The sequence below is a fragment of the Tachypleus tridentatus genome, chromosome 3 (genome assembly GCF_004210375.1).
Source record: "Tachypleus tridentatus isolate NWPU-2018 chromosome 3, ASM421037v1, whole genome shotgun sequence".
Classification (NCBI taxonomy): domain Eukaryota; kingdom Metazoa; phylum Arthropoda; class Merostomata; order Xiphosura; family Limulidae; genus Tachypleus; species Tachypleus tridentatus.
Window position 1 is genome coordinate 110404978 of NC_134827.1, and position 16857 is coordinate 110421834.

The window sequence follows — 16857 nt, forward strand, 5'->3', positions numbered from 1 at the left end:
TGTTGTGTTTTACATGATAAACAGTTTATTGTCTTCGTGTACTAACACTTTATTTGTTGTGTTTTACATGATAAACAGTTTAATGTCCTGGTGTACTAACACTTTAATTGTTGTGTTTTACATGATAAACAGTTTATTGTCCTGGTGTACTAACGCTTTAATTGTTGTGTTTTACATGATAAACAGTTTAATGTTCTGGTGTACTAACGCTTTATTTGTTGTGTTTTACATGATACACAGTTTAATGTTCTGGTGTACTAACGCTTTATTTGTTGTGTTTTACATGATAAACAGTTTAATGTTCTGGTGTACTAACGCTTTATTTGTTGTGTTTTACATGATAAACAGTTTAATGTTCTGGTGTACTAACGCTTTATTTGTTGTGTTTTACATGATAAACAGTTTATTGTCTTGGTGTACTAACACTTTATTTGTTGTGTTTTACATGATAAACAGTTTATTGTCTTTGTGTACTAACACTTTATTTGTTGTGTTTTACATGATAAACAGTTTAATGTCCTGGTGTACTAACACTTTAATTGTTGTGTTTTACATGATAAACAGTTTATTGTCTTTGTGTACTAACACTTTATTTGTTGTGTTTTACATGATAAACAGTTTAATGTCCTGGTGTACTAACACTTTAATTGTTGTGTTTTACATGATAAACAGTTTATTGTCCTGGTGTACTAACACTTTTATTGTTGTGTTTTACATGATAAACAGTTTATTGTCCTGGTGTACTAACGCTTTATTTGTTGTGTTTTACATGATAAACAGTTTATTGTCCTGGTGTACTAACGCTTTATTTGTTGTGTTTTACATGATAAACAGTTTAATGTTCTGGTGTACTAACGCTTTATTTGTTGTGTTTTACATGATAAACAGTTTATTGTCCTGGTGTACTAACACTTTATTTGTCTTGTTTTACATGATAAACAGTTTAATGTTCTGGTGTACTAACACTTTATTTGTTGTGTTTTACATGATAAACAGTTTATTGTTCTGGTGTACTAACACTTTATTTGTTGTGTTTTACATGATAAACAGTTTAATGTTCTGGTGTACTAACACTTTATTTGTTGTGTTTTACATGATAAACAGTTTAATGTTCTGGTGTACTAACACTTTAATTGTTGTGTTTTACATGATAAACAGTTTATTGTCCTGGTGTACTAACACTTTAATTGTTGTGTTTTACATGATAAACAGTTTAATGTCCTGGTGTACTAACACTTTAATTGTTGTGTTTTACATGATAAACAGTTTAATGTCCTGGTGTACTAACACTTTAATTGTTGTGTTTTACATGATAAACAGTTTAATGTCCTGGTGTACTAACACTTTAATTGTTGTGTTTTACATGATAAACAGTTTAATGTCCTGGTGTACTAACACTTTATTTGTTGTGTTTTACATGATAAACAGTTTAATGTCCTGGTGTACTAACACTTTAATTGTTGTGTTTTACATGATAAACAGTTTAATGTCCTGGTGTACTAACACTTTAATTGTTGTGTTTTACATGATAAACAGTTTAATGTCCTGGTGTACTAACACTTTAATTGTTGTGTTTTACATGATAAACAGTTTATTGTCCTGGTGTACTAACGCTTTAATTGTTGTGTTTTACATGATAAACAGTTTATTGTCCTGGTGTACTAACACTTTAATTGTTGTGTTTTACATGATAAACAGTTTAATGTCCTGGTGTACTAACACTTTAATTGTTGTGTTTTACATGATAAACAGTTTAATGTCCTTGTGTACTAACACTTTAATTGTTGTGTTTTACATGATAAACAGTTTATTGTCCTGGTGTACTAACGCTTTAATTGTTGTGTTTTACATGATAAACAGTTTATTGTCCTGGTGTACTAACACTTTAATTGTTGTGTTTTACATGATAAACAGTTTAATGTCCTGGTGTACTAACACTTTAATTGTTGTGTTTTACATGATAAACAGTTTAATGTCCTGGTGTACTAACACTTTATTTGTTGTGTTTTACATGATAAACAGTTTATTGTCCTGGTGTACTAACACTTTAGTTGTTGTGTTTTACATGATAAACAGTTTAATGTTCTGGTGTACTAACACTTTAATTGTTGTGTTTTACATGATAAACAGTTTAATGTTCTGGTGTACTAACACTTTATTTGTTGTGTTTTACATGATAAACAGTTTAATGTCCTGGTGTACTAACACTTTAATTGTTGTGTTTTACATGATAAACAGTTTAATGTTCTGGTGTACTAACACTTTATTTGTTGTGTTTTACATGATAAACAGTTTAATGTCCTGGTGTACTAACACTTTAATTGTTGTGTTTTACATGATAAACAGTTTATTGTCCTGGTGTACTAACGCTTTAATTGTTGTGTTTTACATGATAAACAGTTTAATGTTCTGGTGTACTAACGCTTTATTTGTTGTGTTTTACATGATACACAGTTTAATGTTCTGGTGTACTAACGCTTTATTTGTTGTGTTTTACATGATAAACAGTTTAATGTTCTGGTGTACTAACGCTTTATTTGTTGTGTTTTACATGATAAACAGTTTAATGTTCTGGTGTACTAACGCTTTATTTGTTGTGTTTTACATGATAAACTGTTTATTGTCTTTGTGTACTAACACTTTATTTGTTGTGTTTTACATGATAAACAGTTTATTGTCTTTGTGTACTAACACTTTATTTGTTGTGTTTTACATGATAAACAGTTTAATGTCCTGGTGTACTAACACTTTAATTGTTGTGTTTTACATGATAAACAGTTTATTGTCTTTGTGTACTAACACTTTATTTGTTGTGTTTTACATGATAAACAGTTTAATGTCCTGGTGTACTAACACTTTAATTGTTGTGTTTTACATGATAAACAGTTTATTGTCCTGGTGTACTAACACTTTTATTGTTGTGTTTTACATGATAAACAGTTTATTGTCCTGGTGTACTAACGCTTTATTTGTTGTGTTTTACATGATAAACAGTTTATTGTCCTGGTGTACTAACGCTTTATTTGTTGTGTTTTACATGATAAACAGTTTAATGTTCTGGTGTACTAACGCTTTATTTGTTGTGTTTTACATGATAAACAGTTTATTGTCCTGGTGTACTAACACTTTATTTGTCTTGTTTTACATGATAAACAGTTTAATGTTCTGGTGTACTAACACTTTATTTGTTGTGTTTTACATGATAAACAGTTTATTGTTCTGGTGTACTAACACTTTATTTGTTGTGTTTTACATGATAAACAGTTTAATGTTCTGGTGTACTAACACTTTATTTGTTGTGTTTTACATGATAAACAGTTTAATGTTCTGGTGTACTAACACTTTAATTGTTGTGTTTTACATGATAAACAGTTTATTGTCCTGGTGTACTAACGCTTTAATTGATGTGTTTTACATGATAAACAGTTTAATGTCCTGGTGTACTAACACTTTAATTGTTGTGTTATACATGATAAACAGTTTAATGTCCTGGTGTACTAACACTTTAATTGTTGTGTTTTACATGATAAACAGTTTAATGTCCTGGTGTACTAACACTTTAATTGTTATGTTTTACATGATAAACAGTTTAATGTCCTGGTGTACTAACACTTTATTTGTTGTGTTTTACATGATAAACAGTTTAATGTCCTGGTGTACTAACACTTTAATTGTTGTGTTTTACATGATAAACAGTTTAATGTCCTGGTGTACTAACACTTTAATTGTTGTATTTTACATGATAAACAGTTTATTGTCCTGGTGTACTAACGCTTTAATTGTTGTGTTTTACATGATAAACAGTTTATTGTCCTGGTGTACTAACACTTTAATTGTTGTGTTTTACATGATAAACAGTTTAATGTCCTGGTGTACTAACACTTTAATTGTTGTGTTTTACATGATAAACAATTTAATGTCCTTGTGTACTAACACTTTAATTGTTGTGTTTTACATGATAAACAGTTTATTGTCCTGGTGTACTAACGCTTTAATTGATGTGTTTTACATGATAAACAGTTTATTGTCCTAGTGTACTAACACTTTAATTGTTGTGTTTTACATGATAAACAGTTTAATGTCCTGGTGTACTAACACTTTAATTGTTGTGTTTTACATGATAAACAGTTTAATGTCCTGGTGTACTAACACTTTATTTGTTGTGTTTTACATGATAAACAGTTTATTGTCCTGGTGTACTAACACTTTAGTTGTTGTGTTTTACATGATAAACAGTTTAATGTTCTGGTGTACTAACACTTTAATTGTTGTGTTTTACATGATAAACAGTTTAATGTTCTGGTGTACTAACACTTTATTTGTTGTGTTTTACATGATAAACAGTTTAATGTCCTGGTGTACTAACACTTTAATTGTTGTGTTTTACATGATAAACAGTTTAATGTTCTGGTGTACTAACACTTTATTTGTTGTGTTTTACATGATAAACAGTTTAATGTCCTGGTGTACTAACACCTTAATTGTTGTGTTTTACATGATAAACAGTTTATTGTCCTTGTGTACTAACACTTTAATTGTTGTGTTTTACATGATAAACAGTTTAATGTCCTGGTGTACTAACACTTTAATTGTTGTGTTTTACATGATAAACAGTTTATTGTCTTCGTGTACTAACACTTTATTTGTTGTGTTTTACATGATAAACAGTTTAATGTCCTGGTGTACTAACACTTTAATTGTTGTGTTTTACATGATAAACAGTTTATTGTCCTGGTGTACTAACACTTTTATTGTTGTGTTTTACATGATAAACAGTTTATTGTCCTGGTGTACTAACGCTTTATTTGTTGTGTTTTACATGATAAACAGTTTAATGTTCTGGTGTACTAACGCTTTATTTGTTGTGTTTTACATGATAAACAGTTTAATGTTCTGGTGTACTAACGCTTTATTTGTTGTGTTTTACATGATACACAGTTTAATGATCTGGTGTACTAACGCTTTATTTGTTGTGTTTTACATGATAAACAGTTTAATGTCCTGGTGTACTAACGCTTTATTTGTTGTGTTTTACATGATAAACAGTTTAATGTTCTGGTGTACTAACGCTTTATTTGTTGTGTTTTACATGATAAACAGTTTATTGTCTTTGTGTACTAACACTTTATTTGTTGTGTTTTACATGATAAACAGTTTAATGTCCTGGTGTACTAACGCTTTAATTGTTGTGTTTTACATGATAAACAGTTTATTGTCTTTGTGTACTAACACTTTATTTGTTGTGTTTTACATGATAAACAGTTTAATGTCCTGGTGTACTAACATATTAATTGTTGTGTTTTACATGATAAACAGTTTATTGTCCTGGTGTACTAACACTTTATTGTTGTGTTTTACATGATAAACAGTTTATTGTCCTGGTGTACTAACGCTTTATTTGTTGTGTTTTACATGATAAACAGTTTAATGTTCTGGTGTACTAACGCTTTATTTGTTGTGTTTTACATGATAAACAGTTTAATATCCTGGTGTACTAACACATTAATTGTTGTGTTTTACATGATAAACAGTTTAATGTCCTGGTGTACTAACACATTAATTGTTGTGTTTTACATGATAAACAGTTTAATGTCCTGGTGTACTAACACATTAATTGTTGTGTTTTACATGATAAACAGTTTAATATCCTGGTGTACTAACACTTTAATTGTTGTGTTTTACATGATAAACAGTTTATTGTCCTGGTGTACTAACACTTTAATTGTCTTGTTTTACATGATAAACAGTTTAATGTCCTGGTGTACTAACACTTTAATTGTTGTGTTTTACATGATAAACAGTTTATTGTCCTGGTGTACTAACGCTTTAATTGTTGTGTTTTACATGATAAACAGTTTATTGTCCTGGTGTACTAACACTTTAATTGTTGTGTTTTACATGATAAACAGTTTAATGTCCTGGTGTACTAACACTTTAATTGTTGTGTTTTACATGATAAACAATTTAATGTCCTGGTGTACTAACACTTTAATTGTTGTGTTTTACATGATAAACAGTTTATTGTCCTGGTGTACTAACGCTTTAATTGATGTGTTTTACATGATAAACAGTTTATTGTCCTAGTGTACTAACACTTTAATTGTTGTGTTTTACATGATAAACAGTTTAATGTCCTGGTGTACTAACACTTTAATTGTTGTGTTTTACATGATAAACAGTTTAATGTCCTGGTGTACTAACACTTTATTTGTTGTGTTTTACATGATAAACAGTTTATTGTCCTGGTTTACTAACACTTTATTTGTTGTGTTTTACATGATAAACAGTTTAATGTTCTGGTGTACTAACACTTTAATTGTTGTGTTTTACATGATAAACAGTTTAATGTTCTGGTGTACTAACGCTTTATTTGTTGTGTTTTACATGATAAACAGTTTATTGTCCTTGTGTACTAACACTTTAATTGTTGTGTTTTACATGATAAACAGTTTATTGTCCTTGTGTACTAACACTTTATTTGTTGTGTTTTACATGATAAACAGTTTATTGTCCTTGTGTACTAACACTTTAATTGTTGTGTTTTACATGATAAACAGTTTATTGTCCTTGTGTACTAACACTTTAATTGTTGTGTTTTACATGATAAACAGTTTAATGTCCTGGTGTACTAACACTTTAATTGTTGTGTTTTACATGATAAGCAGTTTATTGTCTTCGTGTACTAACACTTTATTTGTTGTGTTTTACATGATAAACAGTTTAATGTCCTGGTGTACTAACACTTTAATTGTTGTGTTTTACATGATAAACAGTTTATTGTCCTGGTGTACTAACACTTTTATTGTTGTGTTTTACAAGATAAACAGTTTATTGTCCTGGTGTACTAACACTTTAATTGTTGTGTTTTACATGATAAACAGTTTAATGTTCTGGTGTACTAACGCTTTATTTGTTGTGTTTTACATGATAAACAGTTTAATGTTCTGGTGTACTAACGCTTTATTTGTTGTGTTTTACATGATAAACAGTTTAATGTTCTGGTGTACTAACACTTTATTTGTTGTGTTTTACATGATAAACAGTTTAATGTTCTGGTGTACTAACGCTTTATTTGTTGTGTTTTACATGATAAACAGTTTATTGTCTTTGTGTACTAACACTTTATTTGTTGTGTTTTACATGATAAACAGTTTATTGTCTTTGTGTACTAACACTTTATTTGTTGTGTTTTACATGATAAACAGTTTAATGTCCTGGTGTACTAACACTTTAATTGTTGTGTTTTACATGATAAACAGTTTATTGTCTTTGTGTACTAACACTTTATTTGTTGTGTTTTACATGATAAACAGTTTAATGTCCTGGTGTACTAACACTTTAATTGTTGTGTTTTACATGATAAACAGTTTATTGTCCTGGTGTACTAACACTTTTATTGTTGTGTTTTACATGATAAACAGTTTATTGTCCTGGTGTACTAACGCTTTATTTGTTGTGTTTTACATGATAAACAGTTTATTGTCCTGGTGTACTAACGCTTTATTTGTTGTGTTTTACATGATAAACAGTTTAATGTTCTGGTGTACTAACGCTTTATTTGTTGTGTTTTACATGATAAACAGTTTATTGTCCTGGTGTACTAACACTTTATTTGTCTTGTTTTACATGATAAACAGTTTAATGTTCTGGTGTACTAACACTTTATTTGTTGTGTTTTACATGATAAACAGTTTATTGTTCTGGTGTATTAACACTTTAATTGTTGTGTTTTACATGATAAACAGTTTAATGTTCTGGTGTACTAACACTTTATTTGTTGTGTTTTACATGATAAACAGTTTATTGTCCTGGTGTACTAACACTTTAATTGTTGTATTTTACATGATAACTGTTTATCATGTACTAACACTTTATTTGTTGTGTTTTACATGATAAACAGTTTAATGTCCTGGTGTACTAACACTTTATTTGTTGTGTTTTACATGATAAACAGTTTAATGTCCTGGTGTACTAACACTTTATTTGTTGTGTTTTACATGATAAACAGTTTAATGTCCTGGTGTACTAACACTTTAATTGTTCTGTTTTACATGATAAACAGTTTTATGTCCTGGTGTATTAACACTTTAATTGTCTTGTTTTACATGATAAACAGTTTAATGTCCTGGTGTGCTAACACTTTAATTGTTGTGTTTTACATGATAAACAGTTTTATGTCCTGGTGTACTAACAGTTCAATTGTTGTGTTATACATGATAAACAGTTTAATGTCCTGGTGTACTAACATTTTAATTGTTGTGTTTTACATGATAAACAGTTTAATGTCCTGGTGTGCTAACAATTTATTTGTTGTGTTTTACATGATAAACAGTTTAATGTTCTGGTGTACTAACACTTTATTTGTTGTGTTTTACATGATAAACAGTTTAATGTTCTGGTGTACTAACACTTTATTTGTCTTGTTTTACATGATAAACAGTTTAATGTTTTGGTGTACTAACACTTTAATTGTTGTGTTTTACATGATAAACAGTTTATTGTCCTGGTGTACTAACACTTTATTTGTTGTGTTTTACATGATAAACAGTTTAATGTCCTGGTGTACTAACACTTCAATTGTTGTGTTTTACATGATAAACAGTTTATTGTCCTGGTGTACTAACACTTCAATTGTTGTGTTTTACATGATAAACAGTTTAATGTCCTGGTCTACTGAAACTGTTCCTTATCTGTTATCATGGTATAGCATTAAAGTCAAGAGGTAATATTCAAGGAAATCTAACGTCAGTGTTCGGAACTATAACATTATAATAAAACAGTTTTAATATCCTAAAATTGATATTAGCGGTTGTGTGTAGCGGTTATCCAAAGTCATCGTTATTAGTGTACGTTTGATATAAGTTTTAAAATGAATCCTTACTTCGATCTGATTACACTATTTTCTCCTATAAAGGTTTGTTTTTATTGTCCCAACACTTATCTCTCATTACATGACTAATGTATGAAGTGTATTTCTAGTGTCCGACTTGCTGCTCTATAAAGGTTTGTTTTTATTGTCTTAACACTTATCTCTCATTACATGACTAATGTATGAAGTGTATTTCTGGTGTCCGACTCGCTGCCCTATAAGGTTTGTTTTTATTGTCCCAAGACTTATCTCTCATTACATGACTAATGTATGAAGTGTATTTCTAGTGTTCGACTTGCTTCCCTATAAAGGTTTGTTTTTATTGTCCCAACACTTATCTCTAATTACATGACTAATGTATGAAGTGTATTTCTGGTGTCCGACTTGCTGCCCTTTAAAGGTTTGTTTTTATTATTCCAACACTTATCTCTCATTACATGACTAATGTATGAAGTGTATTTCTAGTGTCCGACTTGCTGTCCTATAAAGGTTTGTTTTTATTGTCCCAACACTTATCTCTCATTACATGACTAATGTTTGAAGTGTATTTCTAGTGTCCGACTTGCTTCCCTATAAAGGTTTGTTTTCATTGTCCCAACACTTATCTCTCATTACATGACTAATGTATGAAGTGTATTTCTAGTGTCCGACTTGCTGTCCTATAAAGGTTTGTTTTTATTGTCCCAACACTTATCTCTCATTACATGACTGATGTATGAAGTGTATTTCTAGTGTCCGACTTGCTTCCCTATAAAGGTTTGTTTTTATTGTCTTAACACTTATCTCTCATTACATGACTAATGTATGAAGTGTATTTCTAGTGTCCGACTTGCTGCCCTATAAAGGTTTGTTTTTATTGTCCCAACACTAATCTCTCATTACATGACTAATGTATGAAGTGTATTTCTAGTGTCCGACTTGCTTCCCTATAAAGGTTTGTTTTTATTGTCCCAACACTTATCTCTCATTACATGACTAATGTTTCAAGTGTATTTCTAGTGTCCGACTTGCTGCCCTATAAAGGTTTGTTTTTATTCTCCCAACACTTATCTCTCATTACATGACTAATGTTTCAAGTGTATTTCTGGTGTCCGACTTGCTGCCCTATAAAGGTTTGTTTTTATTGTCCCAACACTTATCTCTCATTACATGACTGATGTATGAAGTGTATTTCTGGTGTCCGACTTGCTTCCCTATAAAGGTTTGTTTTTATTGTCCCAACACTTATCTCTCATTACATGACTAATGTTTCAAGTGTATTTCTAGTGTCCGACTTGCTGCCCTATAAAGATTTGTTTTTATTCTCCCAACACTTATCTCTCATTACATGACTAATGTATGAAGTGTATTTCTAGTGTCCGACTTGCTGCCCTATAAAGGTTTGTTTTTATTTTCCCAACACTTATCTCTCATTACATGACTAATGTTTCAAGTGTATTTCTGGTGTCCGACTTGCTGCCCTATAAAGGTTTGTTTTTATTGTCCCAACACTTATCTCTCATTACATGACTAATGTATGAAGTGTATTTCTGGTGTCCGACTTGCTGCCCTATAAAGGTTTGTTTTTATTGTCCCAACACTTATCTCTCATTACATGACTAATGTTTGAAGTGTATTTCTAGTGTCCGACTTGCTGCCCTATAAAGGTTTGTTTTTATTGTCCCAACACTTATCTCTCATTACATGACTAATGTTTCAAGTGTATTTCTAGTGTCCGACTTGCTTCCCTATAAAGGTTTGTTTTTATTGTCCCAACACTTATCTCTCATTACATGACTAATGTTTCAAGTGTATTTCTAGTGTCCGACTTGCTGCCCTATAAAGGTTTGTTTTTATTCTCCCAACACTTATCTCTCATTACATGACTAATGTTTCAAGTGTATTTCTGGTGTCCGACTTGCTGCCCTATAAAGGTTTGTTTTTATTGTCCCAACACTTATCTCTCATTACATGACTGATGTATGAAGTGTATTTCTGGTGTCCGACTTGCTTCCCTATAAAGGTTTGTTTTTATTGTCCCAACACTTATCTCTCATTACATGACTAATGTTTCAAGTGTATTTCTAGTGTCCGACTTGCTGCCCTATAAAGATTTGTTTTTATTCTCCCAACACTTATCTCTCATTACATGACTAATGTATGAAGTGTATTTCTAGTGTCCGACTTGCTGCCCTATAAAGGTTTGTTTTTATTTTCCCAACACTTATCTCTCATTACATGACTAATGTTTCAAGTGTATTTCTGGTGTCCGACTTGCTGCCCTATAAAGGTTTGTTTTATTGTCCCAACACTTATCTCTCATTACATGACTAATGTATGAAGTGTATTTCTGGTGTCCGACTTGCTGCCCTATAAAGGTTTGTTTTTATTGTCCCAACACTTATCTCTCATTACATGACTAATGTTTGAAGTGTATTTCTAGTGTCCGACTTGCTGCCCTATAAAGGTTTGTTTTTATTGTCCCAACACTTATCTCTCATTACATGACTAATGTTTCAAGTGTATTTCTAGTGTCCGACTTGCTGCCCTATAAAGGTTTGTTTTTATTGTCCCAACACTTATCTCTCATTACATGACTAATGTTTGAAGTGTATTTCTAGTGTCCGACTTGCTGCCCTATAAAGGTTTGTTTTTATTGTCCCAACACTTATCTCTCATTACATGACTAATGTTTCAAGTGTATTTCTGGTGTCCGACTTGCTGCCCTATAAAGGTTTGTTTTCATTCTCCCAACACTTATCTCTCATTACATGACTAATGTTTGAAGTGTATTTCTAGTGTCCGACTTGCTTCCCTATAAAGGTTTGTTTTTATTGTCCCAACACTTATCTCTCATTACATGACTAATGTTTGAAGTGTATTTCTAGTGTCCGACTTGCTTCCCTATAAAGGTTTGTTTTTATTGTCCCAACACTTATCTCTCATTACATGACTAATGTATGAAGTGTATTTCTAGTGTCCGACTTGCTTCCCTATAAAGGTTTGTTTTCATTGTCTTAACACTTATCTCTCATTACATGACTAATGTTTGAAGTGTATTTCTAGTGTCCGACGCGCTGCCCACTACATCGTCAACCTTCGATACTTTGATCTCTTCATCATGATAGTCATCTCGCTCAGCAGCATCGCGCTTGCGGCGGAAGATCCGGTGATGGAAGACTCGGAAAAGAACCGTATTCTCAACTACTTCGACTACGCCTTCACTGGAGTTTTCACCATGGAAATGATGTTGAAGGTAACACCTGACATAACAACTGTGATGTGACGAAGCTCGTGTCACACCTGACATAACAACTGTGGTGTGACAAAGCTCGTGCCACACCTGACATAACAACTGTGGTGTGACCAAGCTCGTGTCACACCTGACATAAAAACTGTGGTGTGACGAAGCTCGTGTCACACCTGACATAACAACTGTGGTGTGACAAAGCTCGTGTCACACCTGACATAAAAACTGTGGTGTGACGAAGCTCGTGCCACACCTGACATAACAACTGTGGTGTGACAAAGCTCGTGCCACACCTGACATAACAACTGTGATGTGACCAAGCTCGTGCCACACCTGACATAAAAACTGTGATGTAACCAAGCTCGTGCCACACCTGACATAACAACTGTGGTGTGACAAAGCTCGTGTCACACCTGACATAACAACTGTGGTGTGACAAAGCTCGTGTCACACCTGACATAACAACTGTGATGTGACAAAGCTCGTGTCACACCTGACATAACAACTGTGATATCTGACAAAGCTCGTGTCACACCTGACATAACAACTGTGATGTGACAAAGCTCGTGTCACACCTGACATAACAACTGTGGTGTGACAAAGCTCGTGTCACACCTGACATAACAACTGTGGTGTGACAAAGCTCGTGTCACACCTGACATAACAACTGTGGTGTGACAAAGCTCGTGTCACACCTGACATAACAACTGTGGTGTGACGAAGCTCGTGCCACACCTGACATAACAACTGTGGTGTGACCAAGCTCGTGTCACACCTGACATAACAACTGTGGTGTGACAAAGCTCGTGCCACACCTGACATAACAACTGTGGTGTGACCAAGCTCGTGTCACACCTGACATAACAACTGTGGTGTGACCAAGCTCGTGTCACACCTGACATAACAACTGTGGTGTGACCAAGCTCGTGTCACACCTGACATAAAAACTGTGGTGTGACAAAGCTCGTGTCATTTCTGTAATGGTTGGAAAGTCTACTTGGTGAAAACGTATACACTTGGAACCACTGTTGGAAAGCTGTGCACGCAGACAAACTTCAACATTCACAATTGAAGTTACGATGGAACAGACATGAAGAATGTTGATACCAAATTATGTTTCATAAGTAGGATATTGTACCCTACACTGTTAGGAATGAACCATTCGTATTTCAAAATGTGACGCAACTTAAGTAATACAAATGTAGATTTACTGTATCTACCTCTTACCATGACTGGAATGGTCAACATTTCTTTTCTGTAGTGTGTAGTTCCTCAGAACTTTGGTTCCGAATAAAACGAAGAGTGTAACACAGTTAAATTTCATGAAATAATTGAAATTCATAGATTAACTTAAACGTTTCAAGGCACTGGGGACGGGTACTTTTCTTTGTAGATACTAAAACTTGTAGACAGCTGATGTAATGAGGACTTCCACCATACTTATGGGAACAGTTAATTTGTTTGGCTACCTCAGTTATCATGACATTTTATGTGATAACTGGGAAGTTTCCAACGATTTAAACACAATGTTTCAGGATTTTCACCTAGTGGGAAGATTAAAAAACACTGAAATAGAACATTTGTATGCTGTAGGTTTTGGTTTTGAGTTTACAGACACAAATGTTTGATTAATTACACAAGTAAGTTGTTACCTTCATGTGTAACCAACATCAAATGACGTCATAATGGATCTAATGACTAAAAGAAGGGGAAAATAACATTAACCTGTTATACAAAGGTTTGCTTTTTAAATAGGCACTCTCAGCAAGTGGTTGGCAGGAAAATGTCTTGTGGTGGAAAGATATGATATCAGAGCACCAAATGTATTTTCATCAACTTAAAGAATTGAAAACGAGTTGTTTATATATGTATTGGTTTCAGTGACATATCACCAGATGTCTATATATTAGTTTGAAGTATAAACCAGTTAGTTTTTTTTTATATCAGCTTGACATATGAACCATGAGTGTTTTTTTTATATCAGCTTCACGTATGAACCAGTTAAGTGTCTTTATATCAGCTTGACGTATGAACCATTTGTCTTTACATCAGCTTGACGTATGGACCATGAGTGTTTTTTTTATATCAGCTTCACGTATGAACCAGTTAAGTGTCTTTATATCAGCTTGACGTATGAACCAGTTAAGTGTCTTTACATCAGCTTGACGTATGGACCATGGGGTTTTTTTCATATCAGCTTGACGTATGAACCAGTTAAGTGTCTTTATATCATCTTGACGTATGGACCATGAGTGTTGTTTTTTTTATATCAGCTTGACGTATGAACCTGTTAAGTGTCTTTACATCAGCTTGACGTATGGACCATGAGGGGTTTTTTCATATCAGTTTGACGTATGAACCAGTTAAGTGTCTTTATACCAGCTTGACGTATGAACCTGTTAAGTGTCTTTACATCAGCTTGACGTATGGACCACGAGGGTTTTTTTCATATCAGTTGGACGTATGAACCAGTTAAGTGTCTTTACATCAGCTTGACGTATGAACCAGTTAAGTGTCTTTATATCAGCTTGACGTATGGACCATGAGTTTTTTTTTTTATATCAGTTTCACGTATGAACCAGTTAAGTGTCTTTATATCAGCTTGACGTATGAACCAGTTAAGTGTCTTTACATCAGCTTGACGTATGAAACAGTTAAGTGTCTTTATATCAGCTTGACGTATGAACCTGTTAAGTGTCTTTACATCAGCTTGACGTATGGACCATGAGGGTTTTTTTTTCATATCAGTTGGACGTATGAACCAGTTAAGTGTCCTTACATCAGCTTGACGTATGAACCAGTTAAGTGTCTTTACATCAACTTGACGTATGAACCAGATAAATGTCTCTACATCAGCTTGACGTATGAACCAGTTAAGTGTCTTTACATCAGCTTGACGTATGAACCAGTAAAGTGTCTTTATATCAGCTTGACGTATGGACCATTTGTCTTTACATCAGCTTGACGTATTGACCATGAGTATTTTTTTTATATCAGTTTCACGTATGAACCAGTTAAGTGTCTTTATATCAGCTTGACGTATGAACCAGTTAAGTGTCTTTATATCAGCTTGACGTATGAACCAGTTAGTGTCTTTACATCAGCTTGACGTATGAAACAGTTAAGTGTCCTTACATCAACTTGACGTATGAGCCAGTTAAGTGTCTTTACATCAGCTTGACGTATGAACCAGTTAAGTGTCCTTACATCAGCTTGACGTATGGACCATGAGTGTTTTTTTCATATCAGCTTGACGTATAAACCATGAGGTGTCTTTATATCAGTTTGGCTTATGGACCAACTAGGTGTCTTTACATCAGCTTAAAGGTTGTACCATCTAGTATATTCTTACCAGATTTAAAAACGTGCCGCTAGGTGTGTTTATAACCTCTAGAAGGCAGAACCAATAGGTAGTTATCTTAACACCAAGTTAAAGGATGATAAGGAATCAGAGTTGACTCTGTATTGTAATAGAGTATGGACAGTATTCAGGAGTTGCATGTAGTCAGTATAGTAAACCATATTGTTTTTAAACAAGTTAAAAACAATATCTCAGTTAAGGCATCTCCAAAGTACCATCCTTCAAGAATGGATGGATTACAAATGTAACCAGACAATCAGTGCAGTAACAGCTTCCAATAAAATGCTGTAATATTCGAGTGTTTTTGAGGGTCAGTAATATAAGAATGAAGCTATTGTATAGAATTTACATGTTCCGTAAATGAGAAATGTACGTTAACAGAGAGGATACCCAGCTGATAAACGAAGCATTCTAATTTTTATAAGTAGAAACGTGAGAACACACTATTGGGTAGGTAGCTTGCTGTGATCGGAATTTAATATAGTTTCATTTGTTTTCCTTCACAGGTAATAGATCAAGGGGTAGTTTTTCATCCGGGTTCTTACTGCCGAGATCCATGGAACATTCTGGACGCCATTGTTGTAGTGTGTGCTCTTGTCGCCTTTGCCTATGCGTATGTATTTTGTGTAAACAAACACAACGTTTTTATTATAAACAACCAATACTTCACTGTTTTATTCTTTCTCTCTCTGAAAATATAATTTTTTTTATCAAATGAAATTCCTAACGCCCATATTTACATTTTACACGTTTTAAAATTTTTGTTGAAAATTCTAAGACTGTTATCGTGAAGGGTTTTGTCTTCCAATAAATAGTTTATTAAACCTTAAACTGGCGTATTACCGATTTTCACTTTGTTAATTTTCACCACTAGAGGGAGTAGCACAGGACAAAATCTAAGCACCATCAAATCCATGAGGGTTCTTCGAGTTCTGAGACCGCTAAAGACCATTAAACGTGTACCGAAGTTAAAGGTATTAACTGTTGTGTTATTTAAAATACTTTTTAATATATCACAGTCATAACCTCTACTAAACAATGTATCCATTTTGTTTTGTCATACATCTGTGTAGCATCACTTCTATTTCTTATCAAAAACAGGTTTTTGTCCATTTTAGTGGAATATTCTTACTAGAAACATTTTAAATATTAAATTACGTAGGTTTGTCTCGAAACAAAAAGTGTGTTTTCAAACTTATCAACGGTTTATTGTTCCACACACAGAGTTGTGGTTTGAAATAATAACACACACGTGCGAATTAAACTTCATAAAAGTTGTTTTGGTTTATTAACACACTTTTCTTAAATTGGATATTTTGAAAATATTCATTTTTTCTATCACGTGAAGATTTGTTTACGAAACGAGAACTGAGTAAAAAACGCTGTTACGTAGATCAG

The 16857-nt window shown here is 32.9% G+C and overlaps 1 protein-coding gene across 1 annotated transcript in view; it reads left to right on the top strand.

Moving 5' to 3' along the window:
• Nucleotides 1-16857, top strand: part of LOC143245967 (voltage-dependent calcium channel type A subunit alpha-1-like) — a 109274-nt gene that overhangs the window by 69456 nt on the left and 22961 nt on the right. Inside the window, exons 22-24 of the mRNA XM_076492220.1 lie at nucleotides 11915-12104; nucleotides 15966-16072; nucleotides 16334-16433. Of these exons, the coding sequence (XP_076348335.1) occupies nucleotides 11915-12104; nucleotides 15966-16072; nucleotides 16334-16433 (397 nt within the window). The remainder of the gene's footprint in view (nucleotides 1-11914; nucleotides 12105-15965; nucleotides 16073-16333; nucleotides 16434-16857) is intronic.